This window comes from Ovis aries, chromosome 20 (assembly GCF_016772045.2).
Source record: "Ovis aries strain OAR_USU_Benz2616 breed Rambouillet chromosome 20, ARS-UI_Ramb_v3.0, whole genome shotgun sequence".
NCBI classification, from domain to species: Eukaryota; Metazoa; Chordata; class Mammalia; order Artiodactyla; family Bovidae; genus Ovis; species Ovis aries.
Genome location: NC_056073.1, coordinates 19404914 through 19422625, shown reverse-complemented (window position 1 = coordinate 19422625; position 17712 = coordinate 19404914). Strand labels below are relative to the sequence as shown.

General features: G+C 45.5%; 1 protein-coding gene across 3 annotated transcripts in view; it reads left to right on the top strand.

The window, feature by feature from the left end:
• RCAN2 (regulator of calcineurin 2) overlaps positions 1 to 13731 on the top strand; it is a 287295-nt gene extending 273564 nt beyond the window's left edge. For all 3 annotated transcript variants that reach the window (XM_060403216.1, XM_027958420.3, XM_004018864.5), the window contains one exon: positions 11167 to 13731. In XM_060403216.1, coding sequence (XP_060259199.1) covers positions 11167 to 11327 — 161 coding nt within the window. In that variant the 3' untranslated portion in view covers positions 11328 to 13731. The remainder of the gene's footprint in view (positions 1 to 11166) is intronic.
• The last annotated feature ends 3981 nt before the right edge of the window (positions 13732 to 17712 follow it).

The following is a 17712-nucleotide window of genomic DNA, read 5'->3' as shown; positions in this document are numbered from 1 at the left end:
TCAGAGATGTAAAATGCCAGCCTGTTCTGCTCTCTAGGATGGCTCTGGAAGGTCAAGTTCATTGTCACTGGAAATGCCTGCAGGGAGAGATATGAAAAGTCATTGTCTGGTCCCTTTTTTCCTCCTGCTATTTTTAGCTCTTGTTAGAGAGATCAATTTTAGTTAACTGCAGAGGAGGACTTAAAATCGTGCTCGAGTTTCAAGTACATTGGCTATATTTAGATTTTTTTTCCAAATTCTTGTCCATCAAAACATGCCGTGGTAAAGCAGTTTTGCTGGTTTGCTGCTCTGTGTACACTGTTTCTCCCCCAAGGGAAAAATAAATGTCATTAATTCATGTCACTTATAAGGAAGAAACATTTTCTATTCCAGGCTCATTGATTCTGAGGTAGAGAAAAATTCCATTTTTAAAATATAGATGATCACCTATATTTGGGGTGCCAGTAGCATGACCATTATATAAGCCCCAGTTCTTGTTCAGCAATTGCTGTATTCTGATCACAAACATGGAAAGCAAATAAAACAGCCAGTCCCAGGGCTCCATTTAGTACAGTCTCCTCACGTCAGCGCCCCCATGGGAGGGATGCACATTTGTGAGCCAGGGACATGCAATCCTAATTTTCTGCCTCCTCTGGAAGAATTTTCCCTGGGGGGAAAAATATGTTAAAAGGGCTTATCTTCTAAGTATATATTCCACAATTATCCTTACTCATTACTGAGTAGCAATATGAAGTGCTTCCTTTTCTTATTTCACAGGTAAAATATGTGCATTGTAGAAAAGCAGAAAAGACACAGAACCAAGACTTGCAAGTGGGTGCACATCCATAGTTATTCCCATAGCCAGACCCCTAATCCTGGGAAAGGAGGGACAGGGTGATCACTCCCAGGCCGGGGAACCTCCTGATTCTACAGCTAAGCTCACCGAGAGCACTCTTCTCTTCCCCACATCTGCACTTTCCTCTCGTCCCTGAAACCGAAGCCCCACCTCAAGGACTCCCAGGTTTCTCTTTACCTCCCACCTTCTCCCTCGGTGACTCCCTTGGTCCCCCACCTCCCCCAGGGTTCCACTCCTTTGTCCCAACCCCTGACTCAGGGCCGCAGTCTGTTGTCCACAGGGAGTGCCTCCAGGTCCTAAATAACTCAGGAGAGAATGAAGATAAATGGCCCCTTAATCCAGTCTTAGAGGAAAACCCAAAGAAGATAAGCAAACTTTCCTTGTTTTTAACCGAAAGATAGTTGATTTCCAGTATTAATTTCAGGAGAATAGCATAATGATTCAGTTTTTTATAGATTACACTCCATTAAAAGTTATGACAAAATACTGGCCATAATTCCCTGTGCTGTTCAGTATATCCTCGTGTGCACGCTAAGTTGCTTCAGTCATCTCCAACCCTGTGTATCCCTATGGACCGTAGCCTGCCAGGCTCCTCTGTCCATGGGATTCTTCAGGCAAGAAAACTGGAGTAGGTTGCCATTCCCTCTTACAGGGGATCTTCCCAACCCAGGGATAGAACCTGCATCTCTTGGCAGGCTGGTTCTCTACCACTAGCACCACCTGGGAAGCCCTCAGTATATCCTGATTTCTTATATATTTTATGCATGTAGTTTGCACCTCTTAATCCCCTACCTCTATATTGCACCACCTTCCTTCTCTCCGCTGGAAACCATTGGTTTGTTCTCAGTATCTGTGAGTCAGTTTCTGTTTTGCTATACATTGTAAATGTATTTTGTTGCTTTATACATTTGTTTTTTCTTTACGATTCCACATATAAATGATATCATATAGTGTTTGTCTTTGACATTTTACTAAGCATAATATTCTCTCTGCCATTGTTCTAAATGGCAGAATTGTTCTATTTAATATTCATATACATATGTATATATATAGCAGCTGCATCTTTTTTACCTGTTGATGGGTATTTGGGTTGCCTCCATATCTTGTCTACTGTAAATAATGCTGTGTGAACACTAGGGGTTCATGTATCTTTTTGAACTACTGTTTTTATTTATTCTCAGTAAATATCCAGGAATGGAATTGCTGGATCTTATGGTAGTCCTATTTTTAGTTTTTTAAGGAATCTCCATACTGTTTTCCATAGTGGATGCACCAATAATGAACAAAGGTTCCCTTTTCCTCACATCCTCACCAACACTTGTTAGTTGCAAGACCTTTTCGTGATAGCCATTTTAGTGTGAGGCAAACTTTCTTTTACTGAAATGGAGCACCTCTGAGAACAAAACCATGGAATCGTCCTCCCTCTCTCCCCTCAATTCCATCTCCCTCCCTTCACTCCTCCTCCGTCTTACCGAAGACCACTTCTGCTCTCCTACCTTGAGAAGGGGCAGGCCTGAGGATGGGGGTGGGTGAGGGAAAAGACCTCAGCTCTCTCATGTCAGTAATCTTGACTCATTGGAAAAGACTCTGATGCTGGGAGGGATTGGGGGCAGGAGGAGAAGGGGACGACAGAGGATGAGATGGCTGGATGGCATCACTGGCTCTATGGACGTGAGTCTGAGTGAACTCCGGGAGTCGGTGATGGACAGGGAGGCCTGGCGTGCTGCGATTCATGGGGTCGCAAAGAGTCAGACACGACTGAGCGACTGAACTGAACTGAACATGCACTTATTCCAGACCCTTTGAGGCAGGGGGGTCCATGTGCAGCCCTGATGTCTCTCCTGTGCCCTTCTGAACTCATCCCTAAACATCGCAGGCAATGTCATGCTTTGGCACTCAGTGGACCTGCATGGAGTCCTACCCCCACCACTTATGTGGGGACCTGGAACAATTTGCTTCCCCCTCTGCACCTCTCTTTTTTTAAATGAATGGTGATAATCTGACAAATTGCAAGCGCGTCGTGCAGATGGAATAAGCAGTACTTGTAAAGAATGTAGCCCAGTGCCTGGTATGTAGACACTTTCAAACTCATGGTGGATGCCATGGTCGTTCTCCTAGCAGTATTGTTTAGCAGGGCATCCTCAGAGATTTCCGGTTTCCTCCGCCTGTGCATGAATTAAGGTATACACAACATTTGAAACAGAGTCTACCAGGCAGTAAGAACGAGTTGCGTGTCCTTGATGGTGGTGGTTGTTATTCACATGCGTTTGTTCTCGGGACTGCCAGTGAAATATTGGACTTGGTCTATGCTTTGCTTTATACCCTCTGCCCCCCAGGCTGAGGGCATTCTTTGACCGAAGCTGCACAAAGGAAAGAGATTGACTTGCTCTCCAGTGATTAGTCCTGCCCTCTACCTACAGCAGTTTTCTCCCAAACTTAAATATGAGCGCATGGAACCAGAAAGGAATCCGAAAAAAATTTTGCAAAGGACTTCTCTCTCGGATATTTCTTCCTCCCCAGATTTTTTTTTTTTAAAGCCCCAATCCCTCTTTCCACTTCTACTTAGAAAAGTGTTTCTTTCTCCACTCTCAGACTGATCTTTTGAATAGATGACTAGCAAATAGCTCTGATTTGATTTGATTTTTTTTTTGGCCACATCCCATGGTTTTTGGATCTCAGTTCCCCAACCTGGGTTAGAACCTGGGCAATGGCAGTAAAAAGGGTGAATTCTCACCACTAGATCACCAGGGAGTTCCCACAGCTGTAATTTTTTAAAGTTTCAGTAAATCTTTTTGCCCTGGGTCATGTCCTCTTTGATTTTGTCAAAACTTCCCTAGTGGACCAGTGGTTAAGAGTCTGAACTTCCACTGGAGGGGGTGCGAGTTTCATCCTTGGTTGGGGAACTAAGATCCTGCACGCCTCATGGCACAGCCATAAAAAAGACAAAATGTAATATGTAGCTGTCAGTCAAGCTCCAACATGAAAAGAGGCATTTTCCCTGCTTTAGGATGATAGTTAAACCTCAGGATGTGAGTTTGAATCCAGCCTCCACCTTTTATTAGCTGTGTGACTTTGAGCAACTTTCTTAACCTCTCTGCATCTTGGCTTCCTCAACCATAAAATCAGACTGTTGCAAACATCAAATGAGATAACCCATGAGCATCTATATATCCAGCACTGGACATGGTAAATGCTTAGTGTGTGTTACCTGCTTACCATCACTTGACTTTCAAGCCATATCTTTGTTTACGGAAATGTAAGTGCCTATGTTAAGCTCCTAGCTCAGGGTTTCTCAATGTGATATTTTGGAACAGACAATCCTACATATTGAGTACATTTAGCATATTTGGGCCTCACCTATTAAATGCCAACATCCACACTCTACCCAGGCCCTATAACAGTCGAAAAAGAAAAGAAATCCCCATCACATTTCCAGACACTATTGAGAATGTGGCACATTTCATTGAGAAGCACACTAATTACACTATGGTAGTATTGATCAGTGGAAGTCGCTCAGTCATGTCCGACTCTTTGTGACCCCATGGACTGCAGCCTGCCAGGCTCTTCTGTCCATGGAATTCTCCAGACTACTGGACTGGGTAGCCATTCCTAACCACCGGATCACCAGAGAATCCCCTGGGTTTCACTATTAAGGAGCCCTCCGTGACTGTCACTCAGCTCAGCCACCTTCTCAGCTTTAGCCTTTCATGAGAAACGAAGCTGGCATTATTTGTCTCATCGCCCTCATTTCTTATCTAACCCTCAGTGAGTTGTGAAGCAAACAGGGAAGAAGCAGGTGCCAGTTTTTCATCTAGACTGAATTTTAAGAATGGATGACGGCTTATCAAGGGGCGTGCCAACAGCGTTTGCAGCGGGACCCCCGAACGCAGAGCTAGGCTGTGCTGGGTGCTCAGTGGCACACTGCAGCCTGGATTAGGAGCCCCTCATATCTGATTAAAAAGAAAACAGAAAACTCCAGGAGTAAATCATTCCAGGTGTAAAATCATTCCAGGCTTGGTCAGGCTGAAAAGATGCTGCAAGCCCTCACCCGCTAATATTTTTTTAATTGTAAATTTGGGACTAAAAATAACTGCATGTATGGGGCATACATGCAGTTATCGCTCAGTCGTGTCCGACTCTTTGCAACCTGTGGACTGTAGCCCACCAAGCTCCTCCGTCCATGGGATTCTCCAGGCAAGAGTACTGGAGTGGGTTGCCATTTCCTTCTCTGGGGGATCTTCCTGACCCAGGGATCGAACCCAGATCTCCCACATTGCAGGCAGACGCTTTAACCTCTGCGCCGCCAGGGAAGCCATTATAGTCCCATACAGTTTCTTTGTATTCTGTAGCTGGAGGAGAGGTGTGTCCAGGTGCAAGCATGGCAGTCCTGCAGCCGATGGGCCCAGGTCCCAGGCCTGTCTCAGCTGGACCAGGGCCAGGCACCTCCACCTCCCCAGTTGACCAGGGAGGGATAACCCAGGGCTTATGGGCCTCCCCTCCCTGCCACATGCTATCAAGTCCCAACCCAACACTTGAAAGGAAGGGTAACCCAAATGTGAACCCTTTCAAACACATTTCAAATCATGCCGTACCCGTCCCTCAATCTCTGTGTTCAACCCCTCAACAGGCAGCCTGTGAAAATTCCATTTTACTTATCCCATAGCTCAGGACAGGACCATGCCTGCTACTTCCTCTTGGAAAAAAGAAAAAAAAATTTACAATAAAAAGAATATTAGGGGGTGGGGGCTTGCAGCGTCTCTTCAGCCTGTCCGACTCTTTGCACCCCCATGGACTATAGCCCACCAGGCTCCTCTGTCCATGGGATTTTCCAGGCAAGAATACCGGAGTGGATTGCCATTTCCAATCCAGGGGATCTTCCTGACTCAGGGATCGAACCCACATCTCTTGCATCTCCTGCATTGACAGGCAGATTCTTTACCACTGTACCCCCTGGGAATCCCAAAGTTATCATAAGACATGAAAATTAACTCAGTCTATAATTTACAGCCCTTTTATTTTTATCATGTATTAAGCATTGTCTTCAAAGAAGACTCACTGGCAAGGAAGCCCTACCTAGAATAACTAGCAACTGGCCAAAAACAAAAGAGACAATATGCGGAAGGAGTAAGTAGTCCAGCTTTAGCTAGAGAACAAATATTCACTAAAAACATGAGTTGCCATGAAAGAATATTAAGTTAAAACTAGGCTCTGTTTCAATGGTTTCTTGTAGAATCTGAAAACAGTACAATTGTGAGAGGCAGAACTGGAGAGGAGTTATGAGCACCTTCCTTGAAGTCAGGCAGACCTGACCTTCAACCTGACTTTGCCAGGACCTGCGTGATCTCAGTGTCCTCCCATGTCATCGAGACGTTATGAAACCCCCGCTACAGAGCTGTTGTAATTAAATACCCAATTTGTGTGAAGTCCTTAGAGCTGTGTCTGGCATTCACGAAGGGCTCAGTGAGTAGCTGCTGCTGTGTTATGGGCAGATGGCAAGTGTCTGTGACACCTCCTGCGTCCTGGCACCGAGAGCACACAGAAAATAGGACACATACCTGCCCTATTCCAATAGTTTTCAGCTTAGCCGAAAATCTAAAACTTAGCTACGTCTGTTTTCAACAATGCCCAAGCCCGTGATAGTTCTGAAGACCTGGATGAGAATTTAACATGTGACCATGTCCCAAAGGATTTTGCATTTGCTTGCTGGGAATTCACAGAGTGTGAATTTCACAGAGGCGGAAGAAAGCTCTGATCTGGGCCTTTTCTGTGAGCTTCTGGCCCTGGCTTCCTTTCCACCCACGGGGAAAGGACAGTTCGAATACAGACTAGAAGAGATAAGGGTGTGAAGGGCGAGCCTTGGCTTGTCCTTGAAAGGACATGCTTGTCTGCTTGGCCATCCCTTGAGCCCCTTGTCACCTCCTGAACCCAGTGGGTCCCCAAGTAGGGTGATGGCACTGACATCAGCTTTTGTGGTAGAAAAATTAGCTGAAGCCCAAAGGGAGAAAAAGGCCCAAAACAGAACAATTCAATCCAGCAAGACCAAAGCTATGTCTTTTTATTCTGTGGACTCTCAGCAGCTGTTGGGCTTTGCTGGATTTTGATAGTAAGAAAATTTCCAAAAATAGAACAGAGAAATGTCAGCGTAAATGGGGTCACAGCAGTGAAACATCTCTACTACCAAGCAATCTGTTAATTCGACATGAAAGTTGCCCTGCACAGGGTGTCTGCTTGTGCCTGCTCCCCATCCTGATTGTGGCCCCAGCACATTGAGTCCAAGAGGTAAGCATCTCCTTTTGAATGGATAAATGCATTGCAACTAGAGGTGTCTCTAAGAGAATGTTCTTTATCCAAGCCAGGGCAAAGAAAGGGTTTCATCAACACCTTCATTATGTATATTTTACTACTAGTTTTTTTTTGGTTTTGGTCTGAAAGCTAGCTTCTTTCCAACAGATGAGGCAAGGGGCAGCATCTGGTCAGTCCCCTGGCTGGGGTCCCTACTGTCACCACCTCACCCCCTGGTCCCATGGTCTCCATCTGCCATGGCAGATCTTTTTTTTTTTTTTGTCACCTATTCATCAGAGGATGAAAAGCTGCCGCCCATTCATCCTTGTATCCACCTAACAGGGCAACGGATGAGACCACAGCAGCCACTAGTGTCTCTATGAAAGGCACTGCTTCTCTAAACGTGAGATCGTTGGAGAAATCTTGTGCAGAAAAACAAGAACCACTTCATCTGATTGCTCAGAAAGTCTTTCTTTCTCTGTCTCTTGTCTGAAGCTGTCTCTCATTCAGATTTGTAAAGTGTCCTGGTGGGGGGGGGGGTGCAGGATAAAATTGTAGAAACCCTGGGAATGGTGACCTTCATCCCTGTCCACAGGATTTTGCTGTTCTCCCAGAAACAAAGATGAGACGCCAAAGATGAATGGGCGCTGGTGGCTGGGAGGGGCTGCAGAGCTGACCTGGGATGACTTCTCCCTTCTGCACCCTCAGCATCCCTCGCTCTATTACCCTCTCCCCTCACTGTTATCATTTTCAAACAAAAAATTAGGATGCAGAATGGAGGAAGGGAGGGGGAAGCTATTTGCACACCAGCATCCTCGCAGGGCCGCAGCCCCCTGCCAGTCACACCAAACCATACAGGAATGGCTACTGCCCTGCTGAAACACAGAGAAGCACCTGGGGGTGCTGGGCTCTAAAGTAGATGCCGCTGCATCCAAGTTGCAGGTTTGAATCCTCGTGCTGGTAAACTCTGTCTCCAGCCAACAACCCAGTAAACTGTCAGGTGTTTGAAAACCGCTGTTCAAAGAAGCCACCACCCAGGTCTGCCCACCTGTCACCCAGAGCCTCTCTTGCAACTCTCAGGTGGGGCTGGCTGCACTGAGCTTCCTCTCCTTAGCAACATCTGCAGTGCTTCTTCTCCCCTGGGATTTTGATAAAAATGACAAACTGTTAAAAGAGGATGGAACAAACGCAATTAAATGATCTGCGAGTAGCATCAGTGTGTAAAGCACAACCACAAGTACATGGAGAACACTAACTTTACTTTCGATTTCAGGGAAGTGAGCAGACTGTCCATCCCTATTCTCCAATGGGGAAGCAAAGCCTCGCAGGAGTAACCCACACAGATATCTCCTTCTGGTTCTGTTCCTGACCCCTGTTTTTGTCACTCTCCTCTCCTGAGCCTAGACTGGCCCCATCATCTCACTGTGTCAGAGATGTCAACCTCATTGATGCAACTCTTTCTACCTACAGTTTCACCCAATCTTGACTCTAAGTTATGAGTCTTTATCAGCTGTATTTCTGTGGCTCAGGCTAGTTCTTGCCCCCTTTGCTGCTTGCCAAGTTCCAGGGAAGTGCTGGAAGTGTCACACTCCATTTTTGTGAAATACCCAGTGCCTTTATCTAGGATGTCGGTGGCCAGGGGAGTCCAATTAATACTTCTCTGACTCTTATCAGAGAGGGAACGCTCTTAGCAGGGTCTGGCTGTATCCATTTGCTGGGGCTGCCACAAACTGACCCCAAACTGAGTGGCTTACACAAGAGCAGTGTGGTGCTTCAGGTTCTGGAGGTTAGGAGTCCGAGATCAAGGTGTCGACGGGGCCACGTTCCCTCTGAAGGTGCTGGAGAAGGATCTGGTCCAGGCTTCTCCTGGAGTTTCTGGCCGTTCTGCAGATGACGGCAACACAACTCCTGTCTTCACATGGAGTTCTCCTTGGATGAGGCAGGCATCCTAATTTCCCCGTTTTATATGAACACCGGTCATTTTGAAATAGGGCCCACCCTCATGGCCTCATTTTAACTTAGTCATCAGCAAAGACTCTATTTCCCAATAAGGTCACAGTCATACATACTGGGGGCTAAGACTGCAGCATCTTTGGAGGGGTGGGACACAGTTCAACCCATCCAGCAGCTGACTCTGAGCACTTACATCATTCCCAGCATCACCTTGATGCTTGTGGCATTATCAGTGCTGCTCGCTCCCTAATGTCAGCACAAAATTTAAAACTATGTTCAGTGCAGGATACAGGATGCTCTGGGCTGGTGCACTGGGATGGCCCAGAGGGATGGTATGGGGAGGGAGGTGGGAGGGGGGTTCAGGATGGGGAACACGTGTATACCCGTGGCAGATTCATGTTGATGTATGGCAAAATCAACACAGTATTGTAAAGTAATTAGCCTCCAATTAAAATAAATAAATTTATAATAGTAAATAAATAAATCTATGCCTTGTAAGCATTAGCTGTTTTCACCATTGATGCTCACCAAGGTGTGCACAGAAGCACAGACATGCTACCCTAGTTCTGGCCATCCACAAGGGCACTGTCCACTGCAGACCGAGGCTGACGGGTCAGATACCTGGATTGGGCGGTGTCTGGCTTTGATCCTAGAGGCAGGGTGGGACTTCGGAAACTAGGTGAGACTATAGCAAATAAAGGGCTTCCCAGGTGGTGCTAGTGGTAAAGAACCTGCCTGCCAATGCAGGAGATGCAAGAGGCATGGGTTCGATTCCTGGGTTGGGAAGATTCCCTGGAGAAGGGAATGGGAATCCACTCCAGTATTCTTGCTTGGAGAATCCCATGGAAAGAGGAGCCTGGAGGGGTACAGTCCATAGGGTAGCAAAGAGTTGGACATGAATGAAGCAACTTGGCATGCATGCCTAGCAAATAAAAGTAGCTGGTTGGATGGGTATAAAAACGTGGCTGTCACGACTGATGGGAGATGATGCAGTCTTTTGTCCTAGAGTCTAGAAATGATGACTCGATCCAGTGATATCTGGAGAGCCACTGACCCGGTGGGTGACTAGGAGGGTGACTAGGAGACATTGCTTCTCGGTGTTTCCCATTCGTGAAGGATGGGAAAGGAAGGAGATAGGATGTCGGAAGAAGATTCAGAAAGGTGTGTCGGCAGTTAAGCTGAGAAGTTAAGAGCATGCAGATTGGGAAGGTCCTCTGTGCCTGTCCCCTGCTGGATGCCTTCTACGTGTCTTTAGACCCCGGTCAGCTGTCGCCCCCATGGGGAAGCCTTACAGAGTTACTTGCTCCTTGCGATTTGGTACCCTTGACTTGTATTGCCACCCTGGCACTTCCCATTGCATTTTGTGACGCTTTGTTTCCACATGCCGTCACTGCACTGTGCTCTTGTGAAAGACACCAATGGTTTTGCCTATGTCTTGTGATTAGCAATGGGTCAGACCATGGGAGATGCTCACCAGAGACTTCCTGAAAGGAAACAGATACAGACAGGAAGTAGTCGGCTGCTAGTGAAGTGATTACAAGAGGAGCCCGTCAAAAATAGACCGATAGACTCTTGGAACAGGAGGGGCCTTGACTATCATCCATTACCCAGTAACCATGGCAAATTCAAGATGAGTGGGGATCCTACCTTACTCCAGCCTGGGGCAGCTCTTACCATAGGAAATTGTCCAGAAGGAGGAGAACTTGGAGAACCTTCTCCGAAAGATGAAGGAGCAAAGTGATGGGTTCGAGGTTAGCTGTTAGCAGCCATGCTGGGAAATAGAAGAGAAACGGGTAACTTACAGCCAGGCCCACTGAGTCATCACCCCAACCTTTCAGACTGTTGTTATTACCAGTTTTAAGTTTACAGCTGTGGAGGCTGAGGCTTAGAGAGGTGAGGGGGCCTGTCCAGGGCTGTACAGGTGACAGAAGGTGGGCTTGAGATGGAGACAGATGCATCTCATTCCACTTTCTGACACCATCTCCCAGCATCTCTCGAGACATGTAAAATGCCCCCTTGCTTCCTAAACAAACTTCACCAAATAATCAGTTTAGAATCCCCTCCTGCCTCTCACCCCCATTCCACTTGCTTTTCAGGAGAGAAGTATGAGCTGCACGCAGGGACCGAGTCCACCCCCAGCGTCGTCGTGCACGTGTGCGACAGTGACATCGAGGAGGAGGAGGATCCAAAGACGTCCCCGAAGCCAAAAATCATTCAGACCCGACGTCCCGGCCCGCCGCCCTCCGTGTCCAACTGAGCTCACCACTTCGCCTCCAAGAAAATATCCGTCTACTCTTTACCATGCTTTTTTTTTTTTTCCTCCCTGTTGTTTGTTTGTCGAAAAAAAAAAAAATGCCTTTAAATCCCTGGGTGTTTGGTTGTTTGAAATTCCTTCGTTGTAATCAAGCCTCTCGGACAAAAGGGCTAGGAAAAGGTGATAAGTTTCCTGATCATATCATACCCACCGAGTATAATCCATTATTTAGGAGGTTCTAGGAAAAAAAAAAAAAAAAGTAGTATTTTCTTATTAAACAGTCAGCACAGCCTATATACCTTCATGCTCTCATGTGGATCCAAGCCGGAGACATCAGTGACAAATAGTTCCTGTGTTGTTTGTGAACCGTTCCAGTCCCAGTCCTGACGTGTGTGCATTGTTTTTTCTTCCTGGCCACTTAAGTAGGACCATAAGTAAACTTGACTTTGATTGCATGAGATTTCCCTATCTGGTCTCCCCAATCCTCTGCATCCCAACATTCCCAGGACATGCATGATCACCAGCATTTATTTTTGTGATTTGAGGATATACTATAAGTCACCGATTGTCAGCATCCAGTCATGTCCTATCTAGCTTAGCAAAATTCTCAGCATCCTCCAGCTTAACAAGTCTGGGTAATTGTCACTCTTTGGAGTCAAAGACTTCATAGCTCTGTGAAAATTCCTGGAGGAAAAACTGAGCTTGGCCCCAAAGATAACCCTCAGTAGATTTTGAAGATGATTCCCTTGTCAATCTTTCCCAACCTCCTTGGGGAGGCTTGTCCAGGGTGACAGAGATCGATTTCAGACAAACCTATTTATTACAAAAGTCTCATGGTGTCTGAACGATTGTTTTTTTTCTTCTCTTTGTATATTTGTACAAATGTTTCAGCTGTGCTTTTAAAAATCTGGATGTTTTTTATTTAGTGATTCTTCAGCCATTAGCTGCTTTAAAACATATGTGCATTGCTTATGAATGCATTCATATACTAATACAGGTAATCTGATAATATTACACTCTATTATGTATAATGCTGAATTTTGAAAGGGCACAAAACTTCTGTTGCCAATCTATAAACCGTTAGCCAACATCTTTGCTATCAAGACCGGTTGTTTTTAAATAAAGTGAAGAAGCAAGCGTCGGCTGCAGGCAGTTGGAATGCAGCTGAATCAACGTAGCAGCTGCTGAGCATGTTCAAAGGGAAAGATGGATCCATCAGTGTTTGTGCAAGTCCTGCTCAGGCAATGCTCGTCTTGCTCAAAAACGCATTTGTTTTTGTTACATGTGATTTTTCTATTTCTCTAGCCCAAAGTGCATTACAGAAGATACACCTATAGAACCATCACCTTCTGCTCAATGTGCCAGGCCTCATCTACTCCTGTACGTTCAGTGACTTTCTTTAGATGCAAATGTCAATTACAACGGAGAGGGGAAATACTGTCATTACCCAAGCCTCAGAAAAACACGCGAGAACAATAACACAGCCACCTGATGGAAGGATTGTTGTGGTTTTCGATTAAGGTGTATGTTAGTTTCATCAGAAACTGAAAACATTAGACTGATGACTCAGAAATAAAAGTCCGTTTTACTGTGAATATAGCAATATAGTACTGGGCACAGTACAGGTGAAACTGAGGACAGCGCTGCTTGTAAAATCCTGAGTTTCCATAAGAAAAACGAAGGCTCCTTTGAAAAATAAAATCTGAGGAGTATATAGTAAGCAAATGCTTTGACTTTCCTTTGCTGTGGAGGTTTTTGGTTTTTCATGGACAAATAAAGAGTAGACTTAATAGTGGAGAATGCTGCCCTCTAGTGGAGCAAGTTGAGAACTACAGGCGTCAGCCATTTTTTTATGCTGACTCAATCATTTGTGGGTTCTTTGACTTTTTAAACAACTCAGAATTTTCAGAAAAAGGCAGATTCTAGAGAAATCTGGATGAGAGAAACTATTTGGAAATGATTTTTCAGTGTTTCAAAACAGTTCCATCAGACGTTTCCAACCAACTTAAGTCAAAATTGAAATGACAATTGTGTGTCATCAAAAATAAAAACTCAGTGGAGTGTATGACCCAGGTGGTTAGTTTTGGCCACACTTATTGCAAAATGTCAATGTTAATCTATCTCAGATCAAGTAATTCTCTCATGAGATTGGGTTTGGGGAGGTGGAGAGAGGTACATATCCTAGGAGATGGGGAGGAAACAGACAAGACTCCCCTCCAAGCATCGTGAAAGTCAGAATTGCCTCAGTATCCCCCTGACCCACAGGATGCAAGCCTCTTCAGCACGACTTTAAGTTTGAAAAGTTTAACTGTGGAGGGGGAGGGGAAGATTCCCACCAACCGAATCATTTGTGCACGTGTATAGCTCAAAGAGCTTAGATTTCAAATATAACTGGTGAATGACTCTGGCCATGTAGTGTGATTTCTGTGTTGTCTGCCTGAACTGGATCTATCTGGTGGTTATTGTGGAAGAGGGAGACTCAGTCCATAGTCTTTCCAAGACGTTATCAAGAGATGAACTCAGCTCTTCCTGAAAGGGAAGGGGGAGGGGTGGGGTGGGGGGGGGGGGAGTGGGCAGAGCTGGTTGGCAGCGTGTCATGAAGGAAGGAGAATTTGAAGGGGTGGGTTGGGCTCTGATAAGGGGTCTGGGAGACACCCCTGTTTATTGTCATAGTTCAGCCAGCTTGGTCCTAAGTGTACACAGACTCTTTTAACATAATCCCCACTCTATTCTTTTCTTTAAAATGCTGTCATAGACCTGAAAGCTAAAGTCACTCAGTCATGTTGGACTCTTCATGACACCGTGACTACACATAGGATTTTCCATGGCATTCTCCAGGACAGTACTGGAGTGGGTAGCCTTTCCCTTCTGCAGGGGAATCTTCCCAACCCAGGGATCAAACCCAGGTCTCCCACATTGCAGTCAGATTCTTTGCCTGCTGACCCACCAGGAGAGCCGGTAATAGACCTGAAGCAGGCAGAAATGTACCACATGGAACACACCAAGCCCTATCATAAAATAAAACACGGGTACATCTCCTTCATGAGGATTAAAATCATCTGTTCATCAAATTATACCATTAAGAGAGTGAAAAGGAAAGCCTCAGAGTGGGGGAAGATAATTGTATTAATATTACCTATAATTGTTAAATAACTCACATCCAAAATGTAAAGAGAACTCCTACAAATCACTTAGGAAAAGAGACAACTCATTTGGTAAGAATGGTTAAGATGCTTAAATAGGTACTTTAAGTATACAGGCAATTCACACATACGCTATACCCCTGACATATCCCTACAGGCCTTAAACATTGAAATGTGTTCAACATCAATCCTCATCAGAGAAAGACCAGTCAGACCCTCAAAGAGGTACACTACACACCTATCAAAATTAGGTCTGAGGAGATATGAAGTCATGGTGTCAGTCAAGGCAGAGTATAACTGGTACCACCACCTGGGAGTACTGTTCAGTAATATTTACCAAGGCTAAACACAGACCGATCCAGGAGGGGTTCCCCTCCAAGACAGACACTCAGCAGATCTGAGTTTTCACATCCACTAATGGACTCATGTTCATACAAATTCGTGTGCCCAACACGCAGTGAGGCCAAACAGACTGAAACGTCGGAATCTGGAGCAGAGTAAGGTGCCATGCAGGGCCATGTGAGAAGAAGTAGCTCACACCTAAAAAGCTTTGAGCTCCCTGAAGGGTTTTGGCAAAGCACCTTTAAAAGCCAGGTGAGACACTTAGAGAAAGAACTTATAGTTGCCAAGGAGGAAGTATGGGGGAAAGAGATAGGGAGTTTGGAATTGACATGTACACACCATTGTATTTAAAATGGATAACCAACAAGGGCCTACTGTCCAGCACAGGGAACGCTGCTTACTGTTATGTGGCAGCCTGGATGGGAGGGGAGTTTGGAGGAGAATGGATACATGTATATGTATGGCTGAGTCCTTCTGCTGTCCTCCTGAAACTATCACATTGTTAATTGGCTGTGTGAAGTGAAGTCGCTCAGTCGTGTCCGACTCTTTGCAACCCCATGGACTGTAGCCTATCAGGCTCCTCCGTCCATGGGATTTTCCAGGCAAGAGTGCTAGAGTGGATTACCATTTCCTTCTCCAGGGGATCTTCCCGACCCAGGAATAGAACCCGGGTCTCCTGCATTGCAGGCTTTACTGTCTGAGCCACCAAAATAAAAGGTTAAAAATAAAAGCCTGGTGAGGGAGAGGGGTCACAGGATCTGTAATCAGCTCCTGCACAATTCTCTGATTGGTTGGTGGTAAGATAGCAGGGTGGTGTCACAGGGGTAAACACTATCAGTGCTTAGGCTCCAGGAGGCCTGGGGCTCTGTGCTCAGGGTCATCGAGTAGTTAACATCTTCCATTTGAGGGGGTGGGGGTGGGCAGCAGAGATTACGTCTGCAAAGCAACTCAGGAAGTGTGCATCAAGTACTATTATCTAGGTGCTTCAGAGACGAACTAAAGCAGAAGATAGGGGAGAAGGTCTGTCCTGAGAAAGCCGCGTGGGGTCCTGCACAGTTAGAGTTTTAGTTTTTTCTCTCTTCCCAAGTTGTTTAGAAGACCTTGCTGTGGGAAAGGGGGGACAGAGCAGGTGATGAAGAATGGTAAATCAGTGACGCAGGGAAACCTTCATTTAGCTGCGGGTACAGAGAGTCCCTGCCAGAAGCCACCATGCACAGCATTGCTGAACACTTGGCAGGCTCTCCCCTTAAATCTGCAATCTGAGAAAGGGAAATTTCCAAGCAAAAAGTTTGCTATCCAACTCATTCATCTGCTCCTTTCAAAAAGAGTCTGGTGAAGTGTTTTTGGAGTCGATTCAGGAGCTTTTAGATTTCTAAAAGGAAACTACATCTTAGGTTAATCGTGTGTGTGTGTGTGTGTGTGTGTGTGTGTGTGTGTGCGCGCGCGCGTGTGCGCGCGCACGTGTTACCAAGTGCCTTTGATTTAAGTTGGAAATAGGAAACCCAGAAAAGGCTGAAATGATTGAGATACTTTGTTCTGCCCTCCTTGGCTTTTTTGCACTATTTTCTATTCTCACCCAGTAACTGAGTTAGAAGATTTGGAGGGCTGGGCAGGAAGGATTGTGGGGCCTCTTGGACTAGTTGTAATTATTAATGAAATTATTGTTCCCCCAACAGAGTTTGGATTTGCCTGTGGGGTCATTTTTTCTAAAAGCAAGATCTATAGTTGTTTCTCCAGTGTGCCCAAGTTCAGATCCTGCTCTGCAGAGCCCATGTCCCGTGCTGCAGCAGGGCCTGGGGTGCAACTGCCACCCCAATGCCAGCCCTGGCCCCAGCTGCAGAGTGGCCCCATGGCCAAGTCCCCAAGACTAGCTTCCTGACCAGATGAAAGAGTATCCTAGTGGGTCCATCAGAGCCACATATGCTCATGAACACATGGATGGGGAGAAAGGTGTCTAGTTTTGACATAGGATATTTTCCAATAGCATCCCTGACAAAGGAAGCATGAAAGATACATTGAACAAGACCACGCAGGTCTCACTGCATTTTCACACTTGACTGATAGTTTGGTTTGTTGGAATGTCTTCTAGAGAGTGAAGGCAGCGCTCCACTGCTCTTCTAGCTTCTAGAAGCAACAGGTCATTCTCATTTCTGAATCTTGGATGGAACCTGTACTTCTTCCCTGGGTCCTTGTAGGACTGCTTTGTCCCAACTGTTTAGAAAATTCAGGTACTGGATTCCTAATGGGTCCTTTCAATCTACAACTCATATTCTGCTATTATGGACATTTTTCTTGAACTAATTACTTGAAACATCCCTACTCTTTATCTTTTATGTTCTCTCTTTTACAAGAGCCATTATTGGATCTTAGGTAACCTAAAATGATCTAATCTTTTCTTTCCTCTCACTCACTACAATTTTCTATCTCTTTGCCATTTTTGTTCCATACTCTGGGAAATTTGTTCCAACTTTCTCTTTAGCCTTTCTAGTCAATGGTTTCCTTCTATTAACGTGCATTTGATTTTTTTTTTTCATTCCTGAAATTTTTCTTTCTTGTGACAACCTGTTTTTTTTCGCTAATACAGTTTCTTCTCATCACTCTTGAGATATTTTTTGCTCATTTCTATGATTTTCTGCATTCTGTTTTCTTCCTGTTTCCTTTTTTGCTATTTACTTGATAATCCTCTCTCTCTTCAGAGAAGGCAATAGCACCTCACTCCAGTACTCTTGCCTGGAAAATCCCATGGATGGAGGAGCCTGGAAGGCTGCAGTCCATGGGGTCGCTGAGGGTCTGACACGACTGAGCGACTTCACTTTCACTTTTCACTTCCATGCATTGGAGAAGGAAATGGCAACCCACTCCAGTGTTTTTGCCTGGAGAATCCCAGGGACGGGGGAGCCTGG